The 21,242-nt window shown below is 44.8% G+C and overlaps 1 protein-coding gene across 4 annotated transcripts in view; it reads left to right on the top strand.

Moving 5' to 3' along the window:
• MEIS1 (Meis homeobox 1) overlaps positions 1-21,242 on the top strand; it is a 108,821-nt gene that overhangs the window by 1,546 nt on the left and 86,033 nt on the right. For 3 of the 4 annotated variants that reach the window (XM_083856944.1, XM_083856947.1, XM_083856946.1), the window contains exons 2-6: positions 1,175-1,401; positions 2,981-3,122; positions 3,679-3,729; positions 4,582-4,632; positions 6,083-6,229. In XM_083856944.1, coding sequence (XP_083713070.1) covers positions 1,175-1,401; positions 2,981-3,122; positions 3,679-3,729; positions 4,582-4,632; positions 6,083-6,229 — 618 coding nt within the window. Of the gene's footprint in view, positions 1-819; positions 861-1,174; positions 1,402-2,980; positions 3,123-3,678; positions 3,730-4,581; positions 4,633-6,082; positions 6,230-21,242 lie in introns of those variants that run through there. The other variant, XM_083856945.1, reaches the window with a different exon arrangement.

The raw sequence follows: 21,242 nt of genomic DNA, 5'->3' as shown, positions 1-21,242 counted from the left end.
CAAAAGGTGCAGTGCGGTGGGCAAACCCCCCACTCTTTCAGAAAGAAAGTGACTTTAATTTGAATTGGAGGTTAGCAGCATTCACTGCCATGTGTATTGTTGTTTCTATTTTGGCTGCGATCTTTTTTTTTTTTTTTTTTTTTTCTGACTATCTCCTAAAATGAAGTTTTGATTAAAAAAAAAAAAATAATAATAAATCAGCTGTAGTCGGGTGAACAGGGATTTGGGGAAGGAGAAAAGCCCTGTAGAGACGTTTCCTTGCCTAATTTGCCTGCCGCCGTCCGAGAGAACTGCTTGGGAAAGAAAGTTCCTCTCTGCTGACAACTTGCCTTTTACTCTTTCGGTCCAAGCAAGTGTCAGGGATCTTTAAAAGTGTTTATTCACACCTTCGCTTTTAATAGATGAAAAGTGCCCGTTTCCCCCTCTGCCTGGGAACCGCGGTAGCTTTCGCTCCTTAATCTTTAACAAAGAAAAACCCTTAAAAAAAAAAAAAAAAAAAAAGAGAGGCATTCCCAAAATCCCGAGAGCCCGGGCGAACGTTTCCAGCTTTTCGGCTTTAAAAGTTGCATTCTGCGTGGAATCGCTGGAAATCCTCAAATCTCTCCTTCTCCTTTTCGCTCCTGTTTTTTTGTTTTGTTTACCGCTGCTGAAGTTTTTGGTGGGGTTTTTTTTTTTTTGGTGATTTTTTTTTTTTTTTTTTTTTTTTTTTTTTTTGCATCCTCGCTGGGGTTGAAGGTACCTGACTTCTTATCAGCGAGGGATAAAAAAAAAAAAAAAAAAAAAAAAAAAAAAAAAAAAAAAAAGTTTATCGGAGGGAAATGTGGACTGGGGAAGCGCGTCCATTCACGGAGCGGTGGTGGGTGGGTGAGGGGGGGGCTGGGGGCTTTGGGGATTGGGGTGGGTTTGGGGATTTTTTTCCACTTTTATTTATTATTATTACTAAGGTTGGTAGTGGTGTCAGCGGTGTTTCTCTGCTCGGCGGGCTCGGTGCCGGGGCAGCCCGGGCCGGCTCTGCGGGCGCTCGGGGCGGGGGGACCCCGCGGCTCGTCCCCCTTGGGTGGCGTGGGGGGGAACGCGGGGAACGAAACCCCTCCGCTCCTGCCGCTTCCCCCTCCTCCTCCTGACGCCTGCCCGCTCTCTCTCTCTCTCTCTCTCTGTGTCCCTTTCCCCGCAGTACGACGAGCTGCCCCACTACGGCGGCATGGAGGGGGTGGGCATCCCCACCACCATGTACGGGGACCCGCACGGCGCCCGGCCCATGCAGCCCGTGCACCACCTGAACCACGGCCCGCCGCTGCACTCGCACCAGTACCCGCACGCCGCCCACGCCAACGCCATGCCCCCCGCCATGGGCGCCTCCGTCAACGACGCCCTCAAGAGAGATAAAGATGCCATCTACGGGTAAGCCCGGCCCGGCTCCGCGCAACGTGCGCGCGGGGAGAAAATTTAAAAATAATAATAAAAGGGAGGGGGGGCACCCGCGGTTCTGCGTGTTGGTGGTGATGGTTTTTAAAAGGAGGCTCGGGGTGCCCCCCTTGGCATGGGGAGATGCCATGGTTCACGGCGGGAAGAGGAGGAGGAGGGAAGGGATATTCCCAGGGCACAACCTGCGCCGGGTGGTGGATCCCTGCGAGGAGTTTTGGGAGCAGGGAGAGTTTGGAGAGCTTCGCCCAACTTTCCACCTTGTTCGTCTTTTCCTTAAGGGCGCTGCTTCTCTCTTTCCCTTCAAGGGCTGCTTCTCTCGACTCTTTTTATCTTATTTTTTTCTTTTCATTTTCTTTTTCTTTTTTATTATTTTTTCAACCTTTTATCCGACAGCATAGAGTGTTTCTCAGTGTGGCAACTTGTTTCTAGGCCCTTGCGATGGGAGCTGGCCGGGTTGTTACACTGGGCGCAGATGCTTTTAAAATGTATCTGCCCAGCTGGAGTTTGAAGGGAAGTTTAAGAGCCTTTAAAAATCACTCTCAGGACAGTGAGGAGAAGGGGGGAGGAAAATAAAATCCGTGGAGTTCGGTCCCTTTATCGGTTTATCAGAAATCTGAAGGGTTGGTTAAAAGTCGGTGGTGTACCACACCGTACCCAGAAGGAAGAAAAAAATAAATATGAAGCCCTGGGAGAGGGGGAAAAAAAATGAACTCCCTGTTATAAATATACATATATACACGTGTGTGTGCGCCCACGCTTATTTATTTATTTAAATTATTAAACGGGCTGGGGAAGCAGATGCACACGCCGCCTTTCTCTCCCGGGGAGGCTTTTCCAAGCTGGGATTGCCCAGGAGCACCTGGTTCCCCCCGGGGGGCGCAGGGCTGGGCAGGCCGTGGGGAGGGAGACACACACAGCCCGCCTTGGCCAGCGCCTCCGAGCTCTGCTGGATGTGGCTTTAAGGGCTTTTCTCCTATCTTTTTTTTTCCCCATTTAGAGGGGATTGTTCCTTTTTTTCCTTTTTTTTTTTTCCCTGTTGTTTTGGGTTTGTTGTTTTTTTTCCCTCTCTTTTTCACTCCCAGCGAGTCCTCCAGCAGAAAGCGGGAATTAAAAGCATGAGACAGGCAGAAGTGTATACCCAGGGATTTTAATTTATTTTTTTTTTCATTTTTTATTTTTTTTTTTTAAAGACAAGGAAAGTTAATTCAAAATGGCTGCTGGAACCGGCTTGGGTTTTATTCTTGGCTTGTCCTGAGGTTGTATTAGCAATATGTGCGGGCAGAGAGTGCCGAAAAGGCCGGAGAGATGCCGGGCCGGGCCGGCTGTGGGAAGGGCCGGGACGCTGCGGGAGGTGGCGGGGGGTACCCGAGCCCCCTCTGTGGGTGCCCCTTCCCCATGCACGCTGCTCTGGGAATGACTATTGTTGTGTTTGGGGGTTGGTGTTTTTTTTGGTTTTATTTTTTTTTTTTTTTTTTTTTTTTTTTTGGTTTTGTTTTGTTTCGTTATGATATTTTTTCCCCCCCTCTGTGTGTGTGACTATTGTATTTTCTTTCAGACACCCCCTGTTCCCTCTTTTAGCACTGATTTTTGAGAAATGTGAATTAGCTACATGCACACCCAGGGAGCCCGGGGTAGCGGGAGGCGATGTTTGCTCCTCTGAGTCTTTCAATGAAGACATAGCAGTGTTCGCCAAACAGGTCAGCAAAAACCGGGTTGAAAACAGTAAAAGAAAAAAAAAAAAAAAGAGGGAAAAAAATCGTATCGAGAAAAACAAGTCTCTGTTGAGATAAAGATGCGCGTTTCCCCCTCCCCCCTCTCTTACTGAAAGAGGCCAAAAAAACCCCAAAAAACAACCAAACCAGAAAAATCCCCAAAACCCCAACCAAAACAAAACGTGAGAAAAAACTCCCCCATTATGAGGAAATCTCGGCATTTACTCCCCCGTTACAGAATGGCTAAAGCGGAGCGGTGTGTGCCCGGCCGGGCCGGGAGTTTGCCTGCGCGGCTCCCGGGGCCGGGCCGGGCTCTGCCGGGGAAGCTCCATAGGTATTTTTTACTGTATTTGATTCACTTGCTCAAGTGTTTGGCTGATGTACTAAATCCAGCAGTCAGGGCTTTGCACGGAAGGTTACATAATGGACCCGACAGTGTAATGAAGCAAGAAATAATAACGTCTGCTTTTTCTGCTTCCATATTTCAAATCGTTTTTATTATTATTTTTTTTCCCCCTTTCCTCCCCTTTCTTACATTTAGATCCGAGCAGAGAAACCCCTCTTTTCCTCTAATCCTGAACTGGATAACTTGGTAAGAGTTAACACTTCTTCCTCTCCCCACCCCCACCCTCCCTTCCCTTCCCATTTATTTATTATTTTTTTTAAAAAAACTTCTGTGTCATCTGGAGAGGTGGTTTGGTGGTGCCAAATTGAAAATTTCTCACGTGGATTTTTAAAAAATTGTAATTGTTACGACGATGACTTTTTTACATTCACAAGTAAATATGGTGTGGTAATTGCTTGGAAGTAAAAAAAAAAGAAAAATCCCATAAGGAGATACATAAAGGAAAAGCCCATCCAAAGAGGAGCTGGCGGGCTTGATGGTGAGCTCGCCTTGCCCAAGAGGAGCGTGGATTTATCCCCGCTGTAACCAGCCCCTCCACGCACCTTTTAAGCAGCTCGATGGGAAACATAGAGGATTACAATGGCTGGAGATGCACCAGTGGCAAATTCACTGAAAACGAGGTCGTTTCTCTCTTTCTTCCCTTCCCCCGTTAAGGATAAATATTTTGCCTCCGCTGTAGGAGTCCTGCTCCCGCTTTCACAAAGCGAGGAGCCAGTGATGGTGTTTAGAGGGTTGTTGTTGTTGTGTTTTTTGGTTTTTTTTAAAGAAATGTTTATGATCCGTATAATTCAGTTGCTTGGTCGCAATTGGGATTTTTTTTTTTTTTTTTTTCTTTTTGGTTAACTCTAGATCGCTTCTCGTTAAACAGCGCACAAAGCCACCGCTATTAAGTTTTAGTGTTATTGCCATAAATCAAAACAACTTTTTATTTACTACTAGAGAAAAGTCAGGCTCTACAAAGTGCGGCCGGGGTGGCTGTGGGAAATATCCCCAAATCCAGGAATGAGATTAATGCTCGTGTTGTTTGTGTCTTTGCAGATGATTCAAGCCATACAAGTATTAAGGTTTCATCTGTTGGAATTAGAGAAGGTAATTTTTGTCTCTCTCTCTCACTCTCCCTCCCTCTCTCTCTCTACCTTCCCCCCCCTCATTTCTTCCTCCTCCGTTTCAGTACTGCTGAAGTTCAGGGTTCTGGTAAATTTGCATAAATGTCTTTCTTTCTGGTAATTAGTGTCAAGACCAATCTTGGCGTCCATTTCTCTTCGCAGTTTAATTACAATTTCAGCCTCTAAAACCGAGCTCTCGAACGCCCAGGCCTTGTGTTCATTGTAATACTTTGCTGGCTTTGTATAAATAGTTGCAGTTCTGTGGTGCCGCAGATGAGACTTGAAATGGTTAGTTCAGTCAAAGCCCCTGATACTGTGATTAAAAAAAAATAGGTATTGTGTTTTTTCTTGGTGATGGTGAAGAAGAGACTTCGGTCTGCAGTTAGTTGGAAGGGAGAATTTTTTTTTTTTTTTAATTTTTTTTTTTAAGAGCCATCTGCAGGTCAGGCTCAGGGTGCGGATTGTCCTGTAACATTTTGCAGGGACAAAGCAGAGTTGATAGTTCTGTCTGTCTCTTGTTCCTGGGAATATTGTACACCTCTGAGCAGAAGAAAGAGATTGCAGCCTAAATGCAGGATTTTTTTTTTGTTGGCTGTTTCAGAAATCTTAGGAGGGAGAAGGCTAATTTCTAAGCAGGCGGTGTTATCCGAGCTCACGTTAAATTGGAAGTGCGCTCTGGGTTTCCTGAGGATTTTTTACGTGTCATTGATAGCTGGCCTAGAAAGAGAATTCCCTTTCTCCTAAAAATAAACATTTTGAGAGGTTTTTAAATAGTTGAAAAGTTTCTCGTGAGCCTCAGTCACTTTATCTAACCATAACTGTCAGGTTGTTCTCGCTCTACCGAAATGTCTTAAAATCTGCCCATTAATAAAGGCAGCTCAGGTACAAGTCTATCAGAGCAACTGGGGATTTCAGGGCATGGATGCCTATAATGTATTTCAGCCCAGTGCATGTGGATTTTTTTTTTTAATCCTTTTTTCTGTCCTCATACCCCTTTGGAAAGGGTTTATGATGAAATAACTGGATGAAATTAAATAGTTTACCTTAAATGTCACCCATGCAGGTCACCTCTCTAATGGCCACAGCTCCGGGAGCAGATGAATTTTACACGGGTGTTGAATATGTTGTAGCCTGTGAATCATCTTGTCACTGTCAATTTTCTGGGATATCTCTATTTTGCGAGAAAAGAAAGTTATTCCTAATTCTGGATGCGTCTAGAGGTCTCAGGGGGATAATTGCAGTGTGTTTCCCCTATTTAGGACTTTTGATGTCACAGGGGCGAAGGGGGGAGACTGGTTGCACTTGTCAATTTTACTTACGTATTCCTGATTATATTTTCTTCCTTTTTTTCCCCCCTACCTTTCTCTTCTTTCTTTTTTTTTTTCCTTTTCTCCTTTTTGTTTTTTTTTTTGGTGACCTCCCTCATAACGTAGGTACACGAATTATGTGACAATTTCTGCCACCGGTATATTAGCTGTTTGAAAGGAAAAATGCCTATCGATTTGGTCATAGACGATAGAGAGGGCGGATCAAAATCGGACAGTGAAGACATAACAAGATCAGCAAACCTAACGGATCAGGTATGATTCTTCCCCAACGTCTCACGTGCTAAAATTTGTATGCAGATCGCTCGCCGGGTCACTACGCCTCCTTTTTATTATTTGCATATGATTAAGCCCCTTTTAGATAAATTTCCATCGAAATGAAAATTTTTTGAATAATGTGGCTATTATTGCTTCATTAAGGCTTGCTCCCGGATCCGACCTGGCGAGATGAGCTTGTAAAAGCGTCGCCTGCAAACTCGACCTGTTCCTTGTCGCTTTTAATTTTTGTCTTTATTTTATTTACCCTTTCCAATAATGGAAGCGCTATCTGGGAATCAACTGGCTTCTTGGTAGCTTGGGGAAGGAAGGGCTGGAGTCGTTGACCAAAATAATAATAAAATCCAAGATAGGTGGTCCAGAGAAGACAGAGAGGGTTTGAAATCTAGCAAATACTGGCTATTTTCTTCCCGTCTCTACGGTTCATTAGTCCGTCTTGTCAGTTTTCCTTGGCCGAACGCTTTTAGACTTGAGTGAACATTGCTTTGTGCACGCCTGCCTGCTGCAAACGCGCCCATTTTATTTTACTTAATAGAAGGGGGAAAAAAAAAGGGGGGGAGAAAATAAAACAGGATTCGGGTTTTAAATTCTTCTTCTTGATCTTTCAAGTTTTTGAGCCCTCTCTTGAAAAAAAAAAAAAGAAATATATATATATATATATGTAGTCAAAGCCAAAGCCAAGGCAGCGAAGCCTCGCGTGGCTGTGACGATTGTCCAGGTTTTGTTTGGGATGGTTCAGACCTTTAATGTCGGCTGCAGTGGGGTGGGAAATGCGGGTGAGCTGAGTGGGGAGAGCTGGCTGTCCTCTCTTCCTTCCCTCCTCCTTCCACTGGGCGCAGACTAGGAATCCTGGCCTTTTCATGGGAGCTAATGCAGGAGGTGCCCGGATCTAAATTAAGCCCCTGGGTGATGGTAGTGGCTGAGATTTGGCTTTTATTCGAGTTGGGTGAAACGGTGGGGTTTTCCCGGTCCGGTTGTTTGCTCTGAACCCAGGGGTAGCAGTGCTCTGCCTGTGGGAGAGGAGACCTCCAGCACACGCACAAAAAAAATAAATCCCTGCTTAAGCCCCCCCAAGTTATTTCTTCTTTTTGATCAGCTACGTAAATACAGCGTGGGGAGTGATCTGCTCCTGACTCTGGAGGTTTCCTTTTGTTCAAGCAAGGCACAGCCAAGCAGGCAGGAGTTTCCTCAGCTGCTTTGCTGTTATCACTGGCACTGTCAGCTGGGAGTTATTTTATAGATCACCGACATGAAGGTGCGTTGCATTGCAGCGTGGGCAGTATCTGAAATATTTTCTCTTATCTGCCAAAGGCTATCGGTTTGTGACAGGGGAGGCAGGCTTGGAGGAAGGCACGAACTTTTTAAAAAGGGGGTTTATGTGCACGTAGGTAGGTTGTTTTGAAGGGATTTTTTTTTTCTTTTTTTTTTTTTTTTTTTCCCTCCACCCAATTTCGCTGTGCAGGGGAGAAGCTTGGCAGAGTGGGTGGAGGGTGGTGCGGCAGGGAGGTACCCGGGGCTGGTGAGGATGCTCCAGGGAGCTGCCGGCCCCGCGCCTTAGAGCCAGGGGAACCCTCCAGCCAGGGTCTAGCTGAGGGAAGCTCGGCTCGCTGCTGTTGAATAAAAATTGTAATCCAACAAGTCTAACTAGAAAATGGGTTTCTAAAAGCTCTGGAGTGCTGGGTACATAAAGCTATTTGAGCAAATTACAAGAATCGCTCAGGGGCACGAATGAAATCAACACTTTAATTGCCTCCAAAATGAAGATTTATACCCCATTTTCCCAACGAATCATTATTTTATTAAAGTGAAAGCTAAAGAGATGAAGCTACACTTTTGGGGTTGTCGGGGGGTCGGCTGTGTTTCCCCAGCACCCCGCGGTCCCCCCGGTTTGTGTGGCCCGGGGCGCGGACCTTGCGCCGTCCCCTCTCCGCACCCGCGGCTTGTGCGAGCCGCGCCCCGGGGCGCCTTCCCTCCCGCACCCGCGGCCCTTTGCTTTCCCCGTTCAAAGGGGAAAAGGTGCAAAAAACAATCCGCTTTTCCGCCCTCCCCCTGCGGGCGGATCAAAGGCGCGGAGATGGCGGTGGATGGAGGGGCTTTACCGAGGGATGCGCAGTCCCCCCGCGCCCTCCGGTGAACTGCGGTGCCAAGCCCGGCCCCGGCGCGGGCCGGCAGTATCGGGGCCCTTAATGGGTCAATAATAAGGTGTTGAGTGCTGGCCGCCGGGGCGGCTAATTAGGATGTGAGTGCGCAGGGCGCGTTTATGGCTGCGCGGGCCGGGGATGCGCGGGCGCGCAGGGTCGGGGCGGTGGGAGCGAGGGGCTGGTTTGGGGATTGGGGACCCCCTCCCCTCCTCTGCCTGCCCACGGCTCTGCTGGGGAGAGTAGTAAAAGAGTAAGTATTTAAAAGCTTTTATTATGGATTTAATTACATTTTCTTATATTGTGGTAGTAAAGGTTACAGTTAACAGGGCGGTGTGTTTGTTTTTTTTGTTTTTTTTTTTTTTTTTTTTTTTTTTTTTTTTCTTTTAATTTATTGGTTTCCCCTTATTTACTCTTTCCCTATAGGCCCCTCAAAGCCAGTGCCTTTAAGTCCCCCCGGTTAATAGAAAGCAATGACACTAATGCTAGATTTTGCAAAGTAAAGCCCTATAACACTAACCATTGTTCAGTGATTTAACCAGCTCAGTGGCACTAGGTCACTAAAATAGCATCCTTCTCCCACGGCTCGACCCCGCTGCCTGCCAGGGTGAGACCTGCGGAGTTGGTGTTTACTGTCACGGCTCCACAAGTACAGGGCAGGAGTTTGGGCTTTGTGCTGGGGAGAGTTGAACTCAAAATCATCCAGACCCCAGGACTTGGAGGGGGAAAAAAAAAAAAAACCTAGCTGAAGAATTGCAGTCATCCTCAAAAGTTTCAAAATAAACCTTTTTTAATCATTAGCTTTTCAAACATTTGCATGTTTAAATTTTCGGTGTTTGTCAGAGCTCAGGAAGATTTAGAACACAGCTGTTGTGTGATGTGTCTGGGAAAACTCCCTCTGATTAAAAAAAAAAAAAAAAAAAAAAAAAAAAGCCCAAAGACTGCCTGTAGTCTGACAACAGAAATTCAGTTTTGTGGGTAATCCTGAACTGTTACCATGGGGCTGTTTTCCTGAATCCACCCCACCTTGGCACCCAGGTGCTCCAGTCCAAACTGTAAAATTCTCCTATAAGAGCGTGTCCACAAAAAAGCCTTTAGAAAGTCCCTTAAGGAAAGCACGGTACAAATACCCACCACATCCAAATAAAGTGCATTAGCTGAGTAAGATAGATTTTATAGGGACAAACCAGTATTTTTCTTACTGAAAATAAACTTGTTGAGCCCGTCCACAGTAGCATTGCTTGACAAAAAATTGCAATTTAATAATGCACAAGCCAATTACAGATGCAGAAACTTTTAGAGGCAAATCGGCAAAGAGCCAAATTCCTATAGGAACTATGAGGGAAATGATCAAAAAATGAACATGAAATAAGACTTCCTGCAAGAAGGTCCATAATTCAACATTATTTGACTCCACTGTCAGGGAAATTGTTGAAGGATAGTAAACCGATACTGGAGTCTCAGTCGTTTTTGTTACAGTCTTAAATGTTTGCAACTGTGGCGTTTTAGATGGCCCTTCTTGGGTGATAATATATCACATATATACACACGTATATAATAAAGCAACACCTCTATTTATGTTGCAATAGATTTTATTTTAATGCGCGCAGTTGCAGAGTTGCTCTAACAAAAATGCGGGTAGGCGGCAGCTTTTTATTTTATTTTTTTAAAACGGAACAATTACTTAAAATGTATTCTTTACAAAGAAAGAATCATAAACTGGAATGCAATATAAAGCATAGCTGAAGGTGGTAGAGTTGTTCAGGGCATCGACCAGTTACGACTAGGCTTAACTTTCCGAATTCTCAAATATATTAGCTGTACCTTGTAGCCAATACCAAAATAATGCCTTCGGGAAAAAATTACTGGGAAATACTGTTTTACTTCACAGGTACTTTCAAACCATGTATGGTTTTAAAGAGGAGAGCTAAGAATATTGCTGCCTTTGGGATATGTGCTCCCACATTGGAGGAACAGGCATCAAAATAATAGATGTGGTGCAGAGGGTGCAAGGTAGAATTCATTTCTGCATAATAAAAGAGTTACAGCAAAGTAGGACTCTGAGGACGACCTATAAAATAATGTTTAAAAGACTCAAAATTTAATTTTCGTCCACTGACTTTGTCACTTTGAGCCAGTGAATCCTTTTTTTGTTTGTTTTCAAGTAATTTTTATTATTTCTGCTGTGATGTTTAGAAGCTGTTACCATGCCCCAGTTTGGCAGGCTATTTATGTGAAGATAGCATACGTTAATTTCTGTTCCAGACATGTTTTCATCTGATACACTGTGGCTGAAATTGTATTAGCAAAATAAGATTTTCTTTGCTCTCCATCTCTTTAAACAAGTAAATACGTTGTTGACTAGACATAAGATTGAATATATTTTCTTTAGTTTATGATTTCAGTTCATGAGTCCTTGGGGTTCTTTTTTTTTTTTTTAATCATTCAAGAACCCAAAAGCCGCCATCCTTACAGCTGGGTGTAAGATTTGCTGCCTTCCTGAAGTTGCGTGCTCAGGCCTAATTTCCGTGTAAAGTTTTCCAAACTGAAGTTAGTTAGCTCTTGTTGCAAAAGATGGTTTAATTCCCACTTTTTCTGGAAAGTCTTTTCAACATCAGACCTGACAGAGCTGTGTTTAAACCCCGGTTAACCTCAGAATTGATCCTAAACATTTGCGAGTGTATCCCAAGGCATTTCTGTACGCCAGAGCTCGCTGTGTCTGCGTTAGGGACCACAGATTGTTATTTTGGGGCAACTTGGAGGCTTGAAAGTTGTGAAAAAAATGAGTTTTACCTTAAGTTTAACCTTTATGGCTGAGGGTTTGAGTATTTCCATGCCTACTGGTCCGCAGGTAATAATAAAGGTAATGGGCTCTGCATGAGGAAGGGTTACTGCAGCCCCGCGTGGGCAATGTTAGACCTTAAAAAAATCAAATTATATTGCACTCAATCAAAATGAGTAAGTGTACATCGTGCTGATAAATACTACTTTAAAAAGGCACTGAAAATCCGGCACAGCTTCTTTAAATTAGGGAATCTTTGTTTTGTTTTGCATTTCTGCATTTGGGGGTTTTTTTTGGTCATGTGAGCACGCAGTTTTTTAGGATCTATGTTGTGTAATCTAAACAAGTTTAAGAAAATAAAGAGGAGGGTTGTTTCTGGTCAGGAACATTTTTGAAGGTTTCTGGAATTGTTTTCTGGAGAGAGTTATGTGAGAGAGGGAAAAACCGGGGTGCGCTGCGGTGTTACTTCGTGTTCTTGGTGTGTTACCTTCTTGTCCGCGTGCTCCATTTCTCAGAGCGGGCTTTGACCTACACGGCAGATTGGGAATAATTAGTGGTTGTACTTTTATTTTTTCCTGCAGTTGCAGCAATATTTGGAGAGGGTAGCTCTAAGAGAGCACACGTTTTGTGTTTGGACTTCTTTGAGTGTATTTCCGCCCCTGATTAATGGCTCTGTATCTAAACCCACCGCTGATACTCTGTAACGCGTCTGAAACACAACTTGTCCGCGGTTGCTTCAGCTCTCTTTTGGCCTCCTTAGTGTGGTCGCCTTTTCACTTTCACTACCTTCAAAGAGCAAAAAATAAGAGATGTAGCCCGGAGCGTAGGTGAGAGCAGAATCCCATCAGGCCAGTGTCCCCAGGATTCCTTTTCTTAAAATTTAGATGAGAACCCTGGAAAACTTCAGTCCCTCAACAGTGGGGACTTGGTCTCTGTTAGCAAGAGTGCTGCTGGCACAGGGGAACCCCTTCACCCCTGAGGGCTCAACTCCTTGAGTTGCCTCAATGGTTACTGCTGTCGTTGGTTCATTTATTTGTTTTTTGGGAGTACATATCCAAGAGGTAAAGAGCGACAGGCTTTACGTGAGTCACGGTGCGTACAAAAGCAATAGTGCAGGCAGCAAGTGGTTTCTGGGGGTTATTATGTTTTGGGAAAGGGAGTTTGATGTCATTCAGTCGATGTCTGGAGAAATGTTGAAAATTTAAATGTTGGTGAGGTGAATTAAAAAAACCCAAAAACCTGGAGTTTGTCCTGTTGGGAAAAGGTCTGCTTGCAATTTTAAAAGTAAAAGAGATTTAAGTGTTATAATGCAGAGGCTGCCATTTTCTTAAGAACTTGCAGGGCATACAGAAGGTAGGATGGATTTTTGCCCAAATTTGGCCTCTTCTGTTTGCAACAGGATGGGCTGCTGAAAGTCATGGTGGCTTCTTCTTTTGCAAATGGCTTTTATTTTGCAAGCATCTTCAAATCCAGGCTATTGAAGAAATGTTTCCTCCCTGCCTCCGTCAGAGGTTATACGTAAGTCATCCATGAGTTTTGGGGATCAATAAAGGGATAACTGTGAAAGGCAATGGCCCATAACACACGGGGAGTGGGATGAGTTGATCTAATGTTCCCTGCCTGGCCTCAAAACTCGATGAATTTCTGGGTTTGTCCACACAAGGACACTCAGGAGAGGTAAGACAAATTGATTGGGTGTAAAATTAAAGTGCATTAGTTAAAGTGCATTGGACTATTGTGTGGATGCTCTCATTCAGAAGTAAAGTGGCCTTAGTTCACTTTAGCCTAATCCCCTTTGGAGTAGGCCACTTTTCTTTTGAATGAGAACATCCACATTAACTTTTAGTTAATTCGTCTTTCCTGGGCGTCCTGGCGGCCTCGTGCCCGGGCGCTCTGGAGAGGTTTGGCCGGGCCGGGCGCTGGCTCCCCCGCCAGCTTTAGGTAAGCTTTTCATTAGGCATATTTCATCTCCACAGCAGCACTTTTAGCCTCTGGCTCCCGTCATCGCCCCAGCTGGGGCTCTGCACCCTCCTCTTCTCCTGCAGCTCAAGAGTGATATTGTTGTTAATGCTGCCTGGGAAAAAAAGGGAATTGGGAAGTTTTGCCGTGGCGGGGATTTGGGGAAGGATCCGGCTGAGGTGCTCGGCCAGGGGGAGAGTGGAGCAGTGGTTTTTGGGCATTGTGTTTTTATAGTTTCAGGTAATTTTTTTCCATGTCGAGTAGTAAGTTGCTTTTTAAAGACAGTGAAGAAATCTAGATGAACTTTTTTCGGCTGATACGTCCAATAAGAAAGCCGAGATGGAATATTAGCCTGCAGGAGAGCTGGTGGGAAAAATAATGGTCAGATAGTTTTGGAGCTGTTTTATGTTCTTGCTTGAAGTTCACTGAGCTTGAGTTTGTGTTAGAGATATTTTCAGGTGTCTTCTAGAGCTTATAAGTAACCTATTTATTTACTTTTTACTGACTCGGCCATGTGTGCATACGCTGTGCAGTGTCACACGCTTGCCATTGCCTCTTTCATTCATAATAAAATTTACAAGGCTTCTTGCATTAGTAAGCAATTTGCTATTGGAGCCTTTCCTAGAAATACAGAATTCTATTTCACCAAAGTATTGTGTTTCCTCTTCAATCAGTACGGAGGTGAGCTATTTTCTCAAGGACTCTCCAGGCATCTATATGATATTCCCACTTGGGCAGATGATCTCCAAAACTGCATTACCTACTTCTTCATCCTGAAGAGCTATTGCAGTAAATTAAAATTCTCTTATTAGCATCACTGGACTTCGAATTTGGCCAGTTATTTTTGTTTGCAGCTTGGCTTGCTTTTTCTTCTGTCTTTTTTTGTTTGGTTGGTTTTTTAAAATATAAAGCAAATATGTATCCAGACCTTCTTTGCTGAAGTAAACTGGCCAACAATAAGAGGAGTAATTCTTTATTTGCTTAAAAGAACTGCCTGTTTTAACTTCAGAAGTACTGACCCAGAGTAAAGCAACAGCTGATGCCGTCACAGGCAGTGTACTGTATTCAAACAGCTGTACAAAATGCAGAGCTGAGGTATTAATCCTGCCATTCACAGTTTATTTAAGTTTTTCAAGCTTCTCTCATATGGGCATGGCATCAATGCCTAATTATGCCTCCATTAGGGTTACTGGGCCCTTCATACAGAAAATTATTGTATTTAAACTTTGGAAAGCTGCATCGATGTAATGTAAGATTCTTGCAGCTGGCACACGTTCAGGGAAGGCAAACTTTACCTTGTAATTTTCTTTTCATTCACTTGGCCTTTAGGTTTTGGTCCAGTTTTGTTCCTGAGGTCAGACCATTGCTGGTGTTTTTAAATAGCTCCATTTAGGTCTGCATAGCTCTCAGGAGAAGGGAGGGTAAGAGCAGATTAAAAACCCCCATGGCTTTGTTGGGGTGCAGGGCTACAAGTGTCTGTGCAAACAGAAATGGTAGAACCTATTGTCTCGTGGGTGTTTTGGCCTGCCCTGAACCCAGACCAGCTCTGTCAGTGCAAGCAGGGTTTGATCTATGGACATTAAAGTCTCGACCCCTGGCAAGGCTGGTGGTACCTGTTGCATTGGGGTGGGGTGTGCAGGGAAGCCTCTGGCTGGGGTATCAGTTGGGATATCACCTGCTTGCTGGTGCTCAGCAGCAACCCGAGGCATGTGCTCTCACATGGAGGGCTGCTTGTTGATATTTGGATTAATCTGGTGAACTAAGTATTAACCATGGCCACCCCCTGGCTAGAAACCTTGGGAGAACACAAATGCTGTAGACTCAGTAGGTGGCACTTTGGTTTTAGGCTTGAGCCCGTATAGGGGACTCTTCCTCTTGGGGTGCAGCCACAGAGATACTTTTGCTCCTGAACTCCTCCACTCACACCTGCATTGTCGAGTTACCTTGTGCAGGTAGAGCTGGCCAAATTTTTTTTGATGAGGGGAGTGTCCCAGTGGCTTGTGATTTATACATTTTCTCTGGTGTACTGTCGTGCAGCGTTATGGGGGAGTGGTGTCGCTGCTGTGTTTTGGTGATGGGTACAGCCGTGTCGCCAGGAGGCCCTTTGAAGTCATGGCTTTGCTCACCCCTTTGCCCGTGTTCACACAGGCATTTTGGGCAGCACTTGACATGGACAGGGGTTCCATAGCTGAGTGGCATCACTGTGACAGGAGGGTGACAAGGAGAGAAGCCTTTGAGAGTCGACAGCAGGCAGCTTCCCATCATTTCCCAATATTGGTTGGGATGCTTGGGGCAAGCTGCTCATGCACACTGGAGGCAGCCTAGGCACTGTGCTCGAGCGTTCCCTCCTTTACCCCTCTCTGCCTGGAGGATTTTGCAGCTGTGTTACCCCTGGAGGCTCCTGGCCCTCCTCCCTGTTGTGCAACCACTTTTACTGGCGTGGCTTCCACATGCTATGGGAGCGTCATTGTGCTTTCCCAGTGTCCGTGAGGCCCGTTGTAGTGTTCTGTGGCACAGCTTTGTAGAAAAACGCAGGGTATCTGCAGACGTGTCTTGCTACATTAATCTAACTCCTGTGAGGGATCTCTGTCTCATTACTATTTTCTGTAAAGCCAGAGTGATGGTATGCACATGACTAGTGTGTGCAGGGAGGATTAATTTTGTTCTTAAATGCACATGTGCATTGAGCTGATGTTTGGCCCTCAGTGACAAGTGTTTGAGAGATCCTTTGGGTGAGAGGTGATAAAGCAATGCTGGACGGGCAGGGGTGGGGAATGCTGCTTTGGTGACAGCATGAGGCAGGAGGGGAGATGCAGATTCTCTTCCCGGGTCTGTCGCTGAGGTTCTGGAGTGAGACGATTAGGTGCTTATGAGCCGAGATTTTCTGCTTCTCCTTTTCCCTTATCATCAGGTAGGGTTGATATCTTAATTTATGTGTCATCTAGTGATAGCAACATATATATAGAAGATATTTAAGGATAAGCCATGATATGTTATAGTAATTATTTCATTCTGTGGATAACTTGAAGAAATGTTGCCAAGAAAGCAAAATGTTTCTGTTTGGTGTCATAGGAAAAGCACTATGCCGAGTCGGAAGGCTCATAGTAAACATTGCTTTTGGTGGCTTCGTGCTTTGGTTTTGGCCTCTTCTGCCACTTTCCACTTAATTAGCATTTTAAAGAGTATTTTAAAAAGTATTTAAAGGAGGAAGGGGATAAACTGAAGCGCTGTATGGAATAGGTTGAAGTGCTGCTGGTAATTTCAGACAGAGCAGAGTTTTGGGGTTGACGGGAAACATTTGTGAGGTGGTGGCTGGTCTGCTTAGTCTGAGGTCTGCCTGGCCCAAGGCACGGATCCATGCAGAGCCATGCCATGAGCCCTATGCTGCTATAAGCACCAGTGGGTACTCCAGAAGCTCCCTGGGAGGTGCAGTGGGACCACACGGACCTCTCAGCCCAACATTTTTGTGTGACTCTGGCAGCTGGCTGTGCTTCCAAGCCACCCCTCAACAAGCGGGTGGAGGCATCAGGGAGCCACGGCCACCTCACGCTGGCAAGCCACCCCTGGAGCTCACTGGCTTTTCTGGCTCACAGCTGGGGCTCGGTGTGTTCTGTGGCCACTGGCTCGCTGGCATGTGGCTCGCAGAGCCGAGCCGCCGCGCTGCAGATTTGGCTTGTTGTGAAATGGGAAGAGAGTGGAGGAGCTGCTCCGCAGAAGGGTTTGGCCATGAGCGTTGGAAAATGTGAATCACGGGGATTCCAGTTTTAAGCCTTCTGGAGATAACGGGCAGCACGTACTGGAGTGCATGACTTGCAGAGGGCCTTAAAAAACAAGGCGGTGCCCTCAAGATTAAGCAAGCGTTTTTATAATCGGGAACACATTTTATACCCAACACAGGCTCTGCAGGTATCACATCCATCCAGAGCAGAAAGGTGTAGCTGGAGCAAAGCTAATTATCCTGCAATTTAATTTTGGTGTTGAACAACAACGTGAGGCAAGCAGGCTCTTGGATCCTGCGAACAATGCGCCGTAATCAGAATACGCTGACTCCGAATGGCGTCTGTTGCCAGTTAGCTGAAAAAACCATTTGATATTTGTGACACAAGCTCGGGGTTTTTGCTGGCGGTGGAGCTGGAATGAAGCGTGGCTGTTGCAGAGCAAGGGCTGTGCTTGTGCCTTCCCTCCCCAAGAAGCCCCACTTGGGACATTGGAAGTCAGAACCTGCATTTAAGTAATGCAAAGCAATTCGCAGCAGGTGCCCCAATGGGTTAATTTTTGTCTTCCCAATATGTACCAACCCTAAAATTCTGTAAGGGGAATGCTTAGAGATGTGGGTTTTGCTGTAAGTAAACCTTTGCTATTTGTCTGAGTCCACATATTCAGGGTGAAAGTCACATCTGCAGCACTGACTCCCACTGAGGCTGCCTGCTGAGACCCTGGTGGGACAGAAGGGAGAGGGTGGGAGAAGTTGAGGTTGAGGTCTCCCTCCTGCCCAAGTCTGTCTGGGTAGGCCAGTTTTGGGACCTCAGCCAGTCATCTGACAGCCTGTGCTGTCTCATTTGTACCTGAGCATCTGGCAGAGCCCTTTCTAAATGACTTTTAACACATAAATGCAATAAAGGGAAGGGATGGCAGGCTCTCATTTTCAGGCTAAGTGGCGAGACACTTTTCCTGTTTACACCTTCGGAAGAATCATTACATGAAATATTGAACAGGAAACTCTTATTTGTCTCTGAAGACCTTTTTCCTGGTCTAGAAAGATGTGGAAAATTCTCCAATCTTATTAAATTTAGTAGGAGCCAAGGAGGACTTGCATACCAGGTTTCTGGACATAGTGGTGTTGTTTGGGGCTGACTTTGTGCATGTTTCTGCATGATATTTAAACTTAAAAAAAAAAAAATGTATGTGGAGCAGTGATTTTTATCTCCTGGCTGCAAAGCTGTGCTTCCTTGTGTCAGAAAAGGGCCAGGGATTAATGCTATCTAGTGATATGTCTCTTATCAAAGGGAGGAGACAGGTTTACAATGCGGGGTTGCTCTAAATAGAAAGTACTAGTCAATGTTTGTTGTGTGGGAGACAAAAACCCTGCATCACCATCAGCTGGCTCAGTTAACCTGGCTGGGCAGGCAGTGTTTACTGTTGAGCTGGGATTAAAAAAAAAAAAAAAAAAAAAAAGAGGAATGAAATAAGGTCAGTCAAATTTTAAGGCCCACTGTGATTGAGGATATATATTGCTGTTTAGGTGTCCATCAAGGCTACCAGGTGCAGCAACCTCCAATGCAAGAAGCAAACCCTGAAGTCTAAGTGTCTAAAAGCTGTTTACTTTTGTTATTGCCAGAGGTTTTTTTGGGTGCCTCTAGAGCTCTTTCTCAAAGAATAGTCCATCTGCCCATGCTGTCTCCCCTGGCAGGACCTTGGAGATGACTCCCCAAGTGCAGCAGGTTTGATTTCAGCATAGGCAGAAGGTGTTGGAGCTGTGCTTCTGACAGAATGCAGCCCGGGCTAGGGGGGGGCTCTGCATAGTTGTGAACACGTGCAGCCCCCTGTGCACACAAACATGCACAAACGGGCTTTTTTAAAGTCTTGCCCCTGCAGAGTTGACAGGGCTTTGGTGCCTTCTGTAAGAGAAGAGCTGTGGTTTTTCTCCTTCCTCTTTGTCTTTATGTCCTGCCCAGACTGATGATCTCCATTTCATTCTCCTTTATTTTTTGTGGTTTTATGTTTGCTGCTTCTAATTATTCTTTTCCTTTGGAAAGCAATATCACCCTGTCCTTTTGCACTCACATTTCTCATTCATCCTGTTTAGGACTGTCAGGCCCTTTCCTTTCCTCTTCTCTCCCTGCCACAGTCTCTTTTCCTGCATGATTTGAGGGTAAGGAGGGAGTCAGAAGGCTGTGCTGTGTTAGAGATGCCTCTGTGGGTACACAGCTGGTGTTGTGCACACACCTGGGCAGGGTCAGGCTGAGGCCCCACAGCAGAGCTGATGGAGAGCACTGGTGTTGTTTGGTGGGTCTTGGTTTGCTGACCTTTGACAGTGTGCAGTGTTAGCTGTGCCTTTGGTCCCTTCCTGACCTTGTAAAAATCACTGGCTATAGTCCTGTTTATTTCCAGTTTTCTCTCCTCTCACGTTGATAACCACTCTCATTCCTTTTATCTGTTTGTCTCCCGTGTTTCATGCACAAAGACAGCTTATATCTTATTTTCCCTATGCAGCTGCGAGGAGTCAGAGAAGAGTCTTACCCTCATTTGCAATAAGGGGGGAACTAAAGATAGAAAGCTTCTGACTTTTCTGGGGCTAGGAAGGGAATCCAGGTCAGGGCTGAGACTTCCATGCAGAGATTTTTTGTTGTTTTTTTTTTTTCTCCTGCTCTTTAGTTTGCCAGGCCTTGCCTCCTCTAACGCTGCAAAGGTTTCCATCTGTGCACAAGTCGCCCTCGCTGTTCTGCTGAGTTGCAGGCGGAGTTATCGCCTGCCTGTCATTCCAACGACCTTATTTCCCTAGACTTGGAACACCGTTTCTTTTCCATCTGATCTCTGTGTGCCTTTGTTGTCGTCCCATTAAAAATAACCCACCTTCGAGTCAAAGCTGCGTGAAGTGGATGATGCAAGAGTTGTTGGCAGTGAAAAGCGTCTATTTTTTAGCATTTTGATTTATTCTGACCCCCTTGGTTTTGGTTGTGATGCCCCCACTTGGTTTTGGCAGGCTGGGAGGTGGGAGTGCTGGCTGTCAGCCTTGGTAGTGCCACTAGGAGATGTTCAGGTGGCAAAGCAGTAAGTGGGTCCTGTCAGAAACTGAAGTTAGTCGTGAGTCTGGATTTCATGGTCCCCAAAATCCCAGACTGGTCTAGTGGAAGGTGTCCTTGCTCATAATAAGGGGTTAGAACTAGATGATCTTTAAGGTCCCTTCCAACCCAAATCATTCTCTTATTCTATGTTTGTATCAACAATAGTGTAGAATCTAGAAAATATATGCCATTATATTTTCTGTATTATAAAGGTATCTTTTTAATCCTCTATACCAATTTGTATTTTTCTTTGCAATGAAGAGAAAAATCTAAAGGTTTCTTATGTGCTGGATGGTGAACAGTCTACCTGAGGATTCTTATTAGCCATTCCTTCCAGAAGTGAAGAGGGGTAAGACTTGTGGATTGCAAAGACCAGGTCTATCTGTCATGCAGTTGTAGGTCTAGTATCCATCCTATGGATTATACACATAAGGTATTAAGCAGCTGTATTGAATGTTTTGCCCAGGTGAGGTTGGGAACATCAGTATGGCCAACAACCAGAAGTATAAACTATGTAAAAAGTAAATCCTTGCTGAATAGGTGGGTTATGTTTGTAGGCCATAACTTAATGGATCAGCCCCTGCTTTTTGCTTTGAGTTTTTGTCTGTACTGAGCACAACTATTTCCTAACATGGTGGGTCACTACCCTCAACCTCATGTAGCTGAAAATTTTTAAAAGGTAGGAGTTAAGAAAATCAGAAGAACATTTCAAACATAGCACATTACTTTTTTTTTTTCTTTTCCCTGATGAATAAGTATTTAATTTAGAAAAAGAAAATAAGATAAAACTTCAGAACAAGAACAATAAGCCCAAATTATGCTGACAAATTGCTGGCAGCAGCTCTGTTCCTCCAGGGCAAGGGGATGAATGATTATACCTGCAGCCAATTCTCTGGTAGCCTGGAGGAGTGAAGGTTTGTCCAACAGGTAAAGGAATTAGCTGTTCCCCATCTCCAGTTGTTACACAAACACAAATGAGCCCACAAGAGGGCTGTGCTAACAAAACTTTTGAGATGATATATATCAAAAGATGCTGAGTACAATTTTTATCACCTGTAATAGAAAGCCATTTCTTTTATTCATGTACTTATGGCCAAACCTTTGGTTCCTTGGCCAGAAGCTCTTCTCTCCCTTTCATATGATTGGTGCTGAAAAAAATCCATTTTATTCTTTAATGTAAGCAGAAGGCAATGAGTTTTCCCATTTTGTATTAGTGTTAACTTATGTTAGTTAATTAATGTTAACTAATCCAGCTGTTCTTGGATTGGAATAATAAGTGTATGTAATGATATTTATGAACTATACAAAATACCCAAGTTAGCCATTAA

This window comes from Zosterops lateralis (genome assembly GCF_965231275.1).
Source record: "Zosterops lateralis genome assembly, chromosome: 3".
NCBI classification, from domain to species: Eukaryota; Metazoa; Chordata; class Aves; order Passeriformes; family Zosteropidae; genus Zosterops; species Zosterops lateralis.
This window is presented reverse-complemented; position numbering and strand designations above follow the sequence as displayed.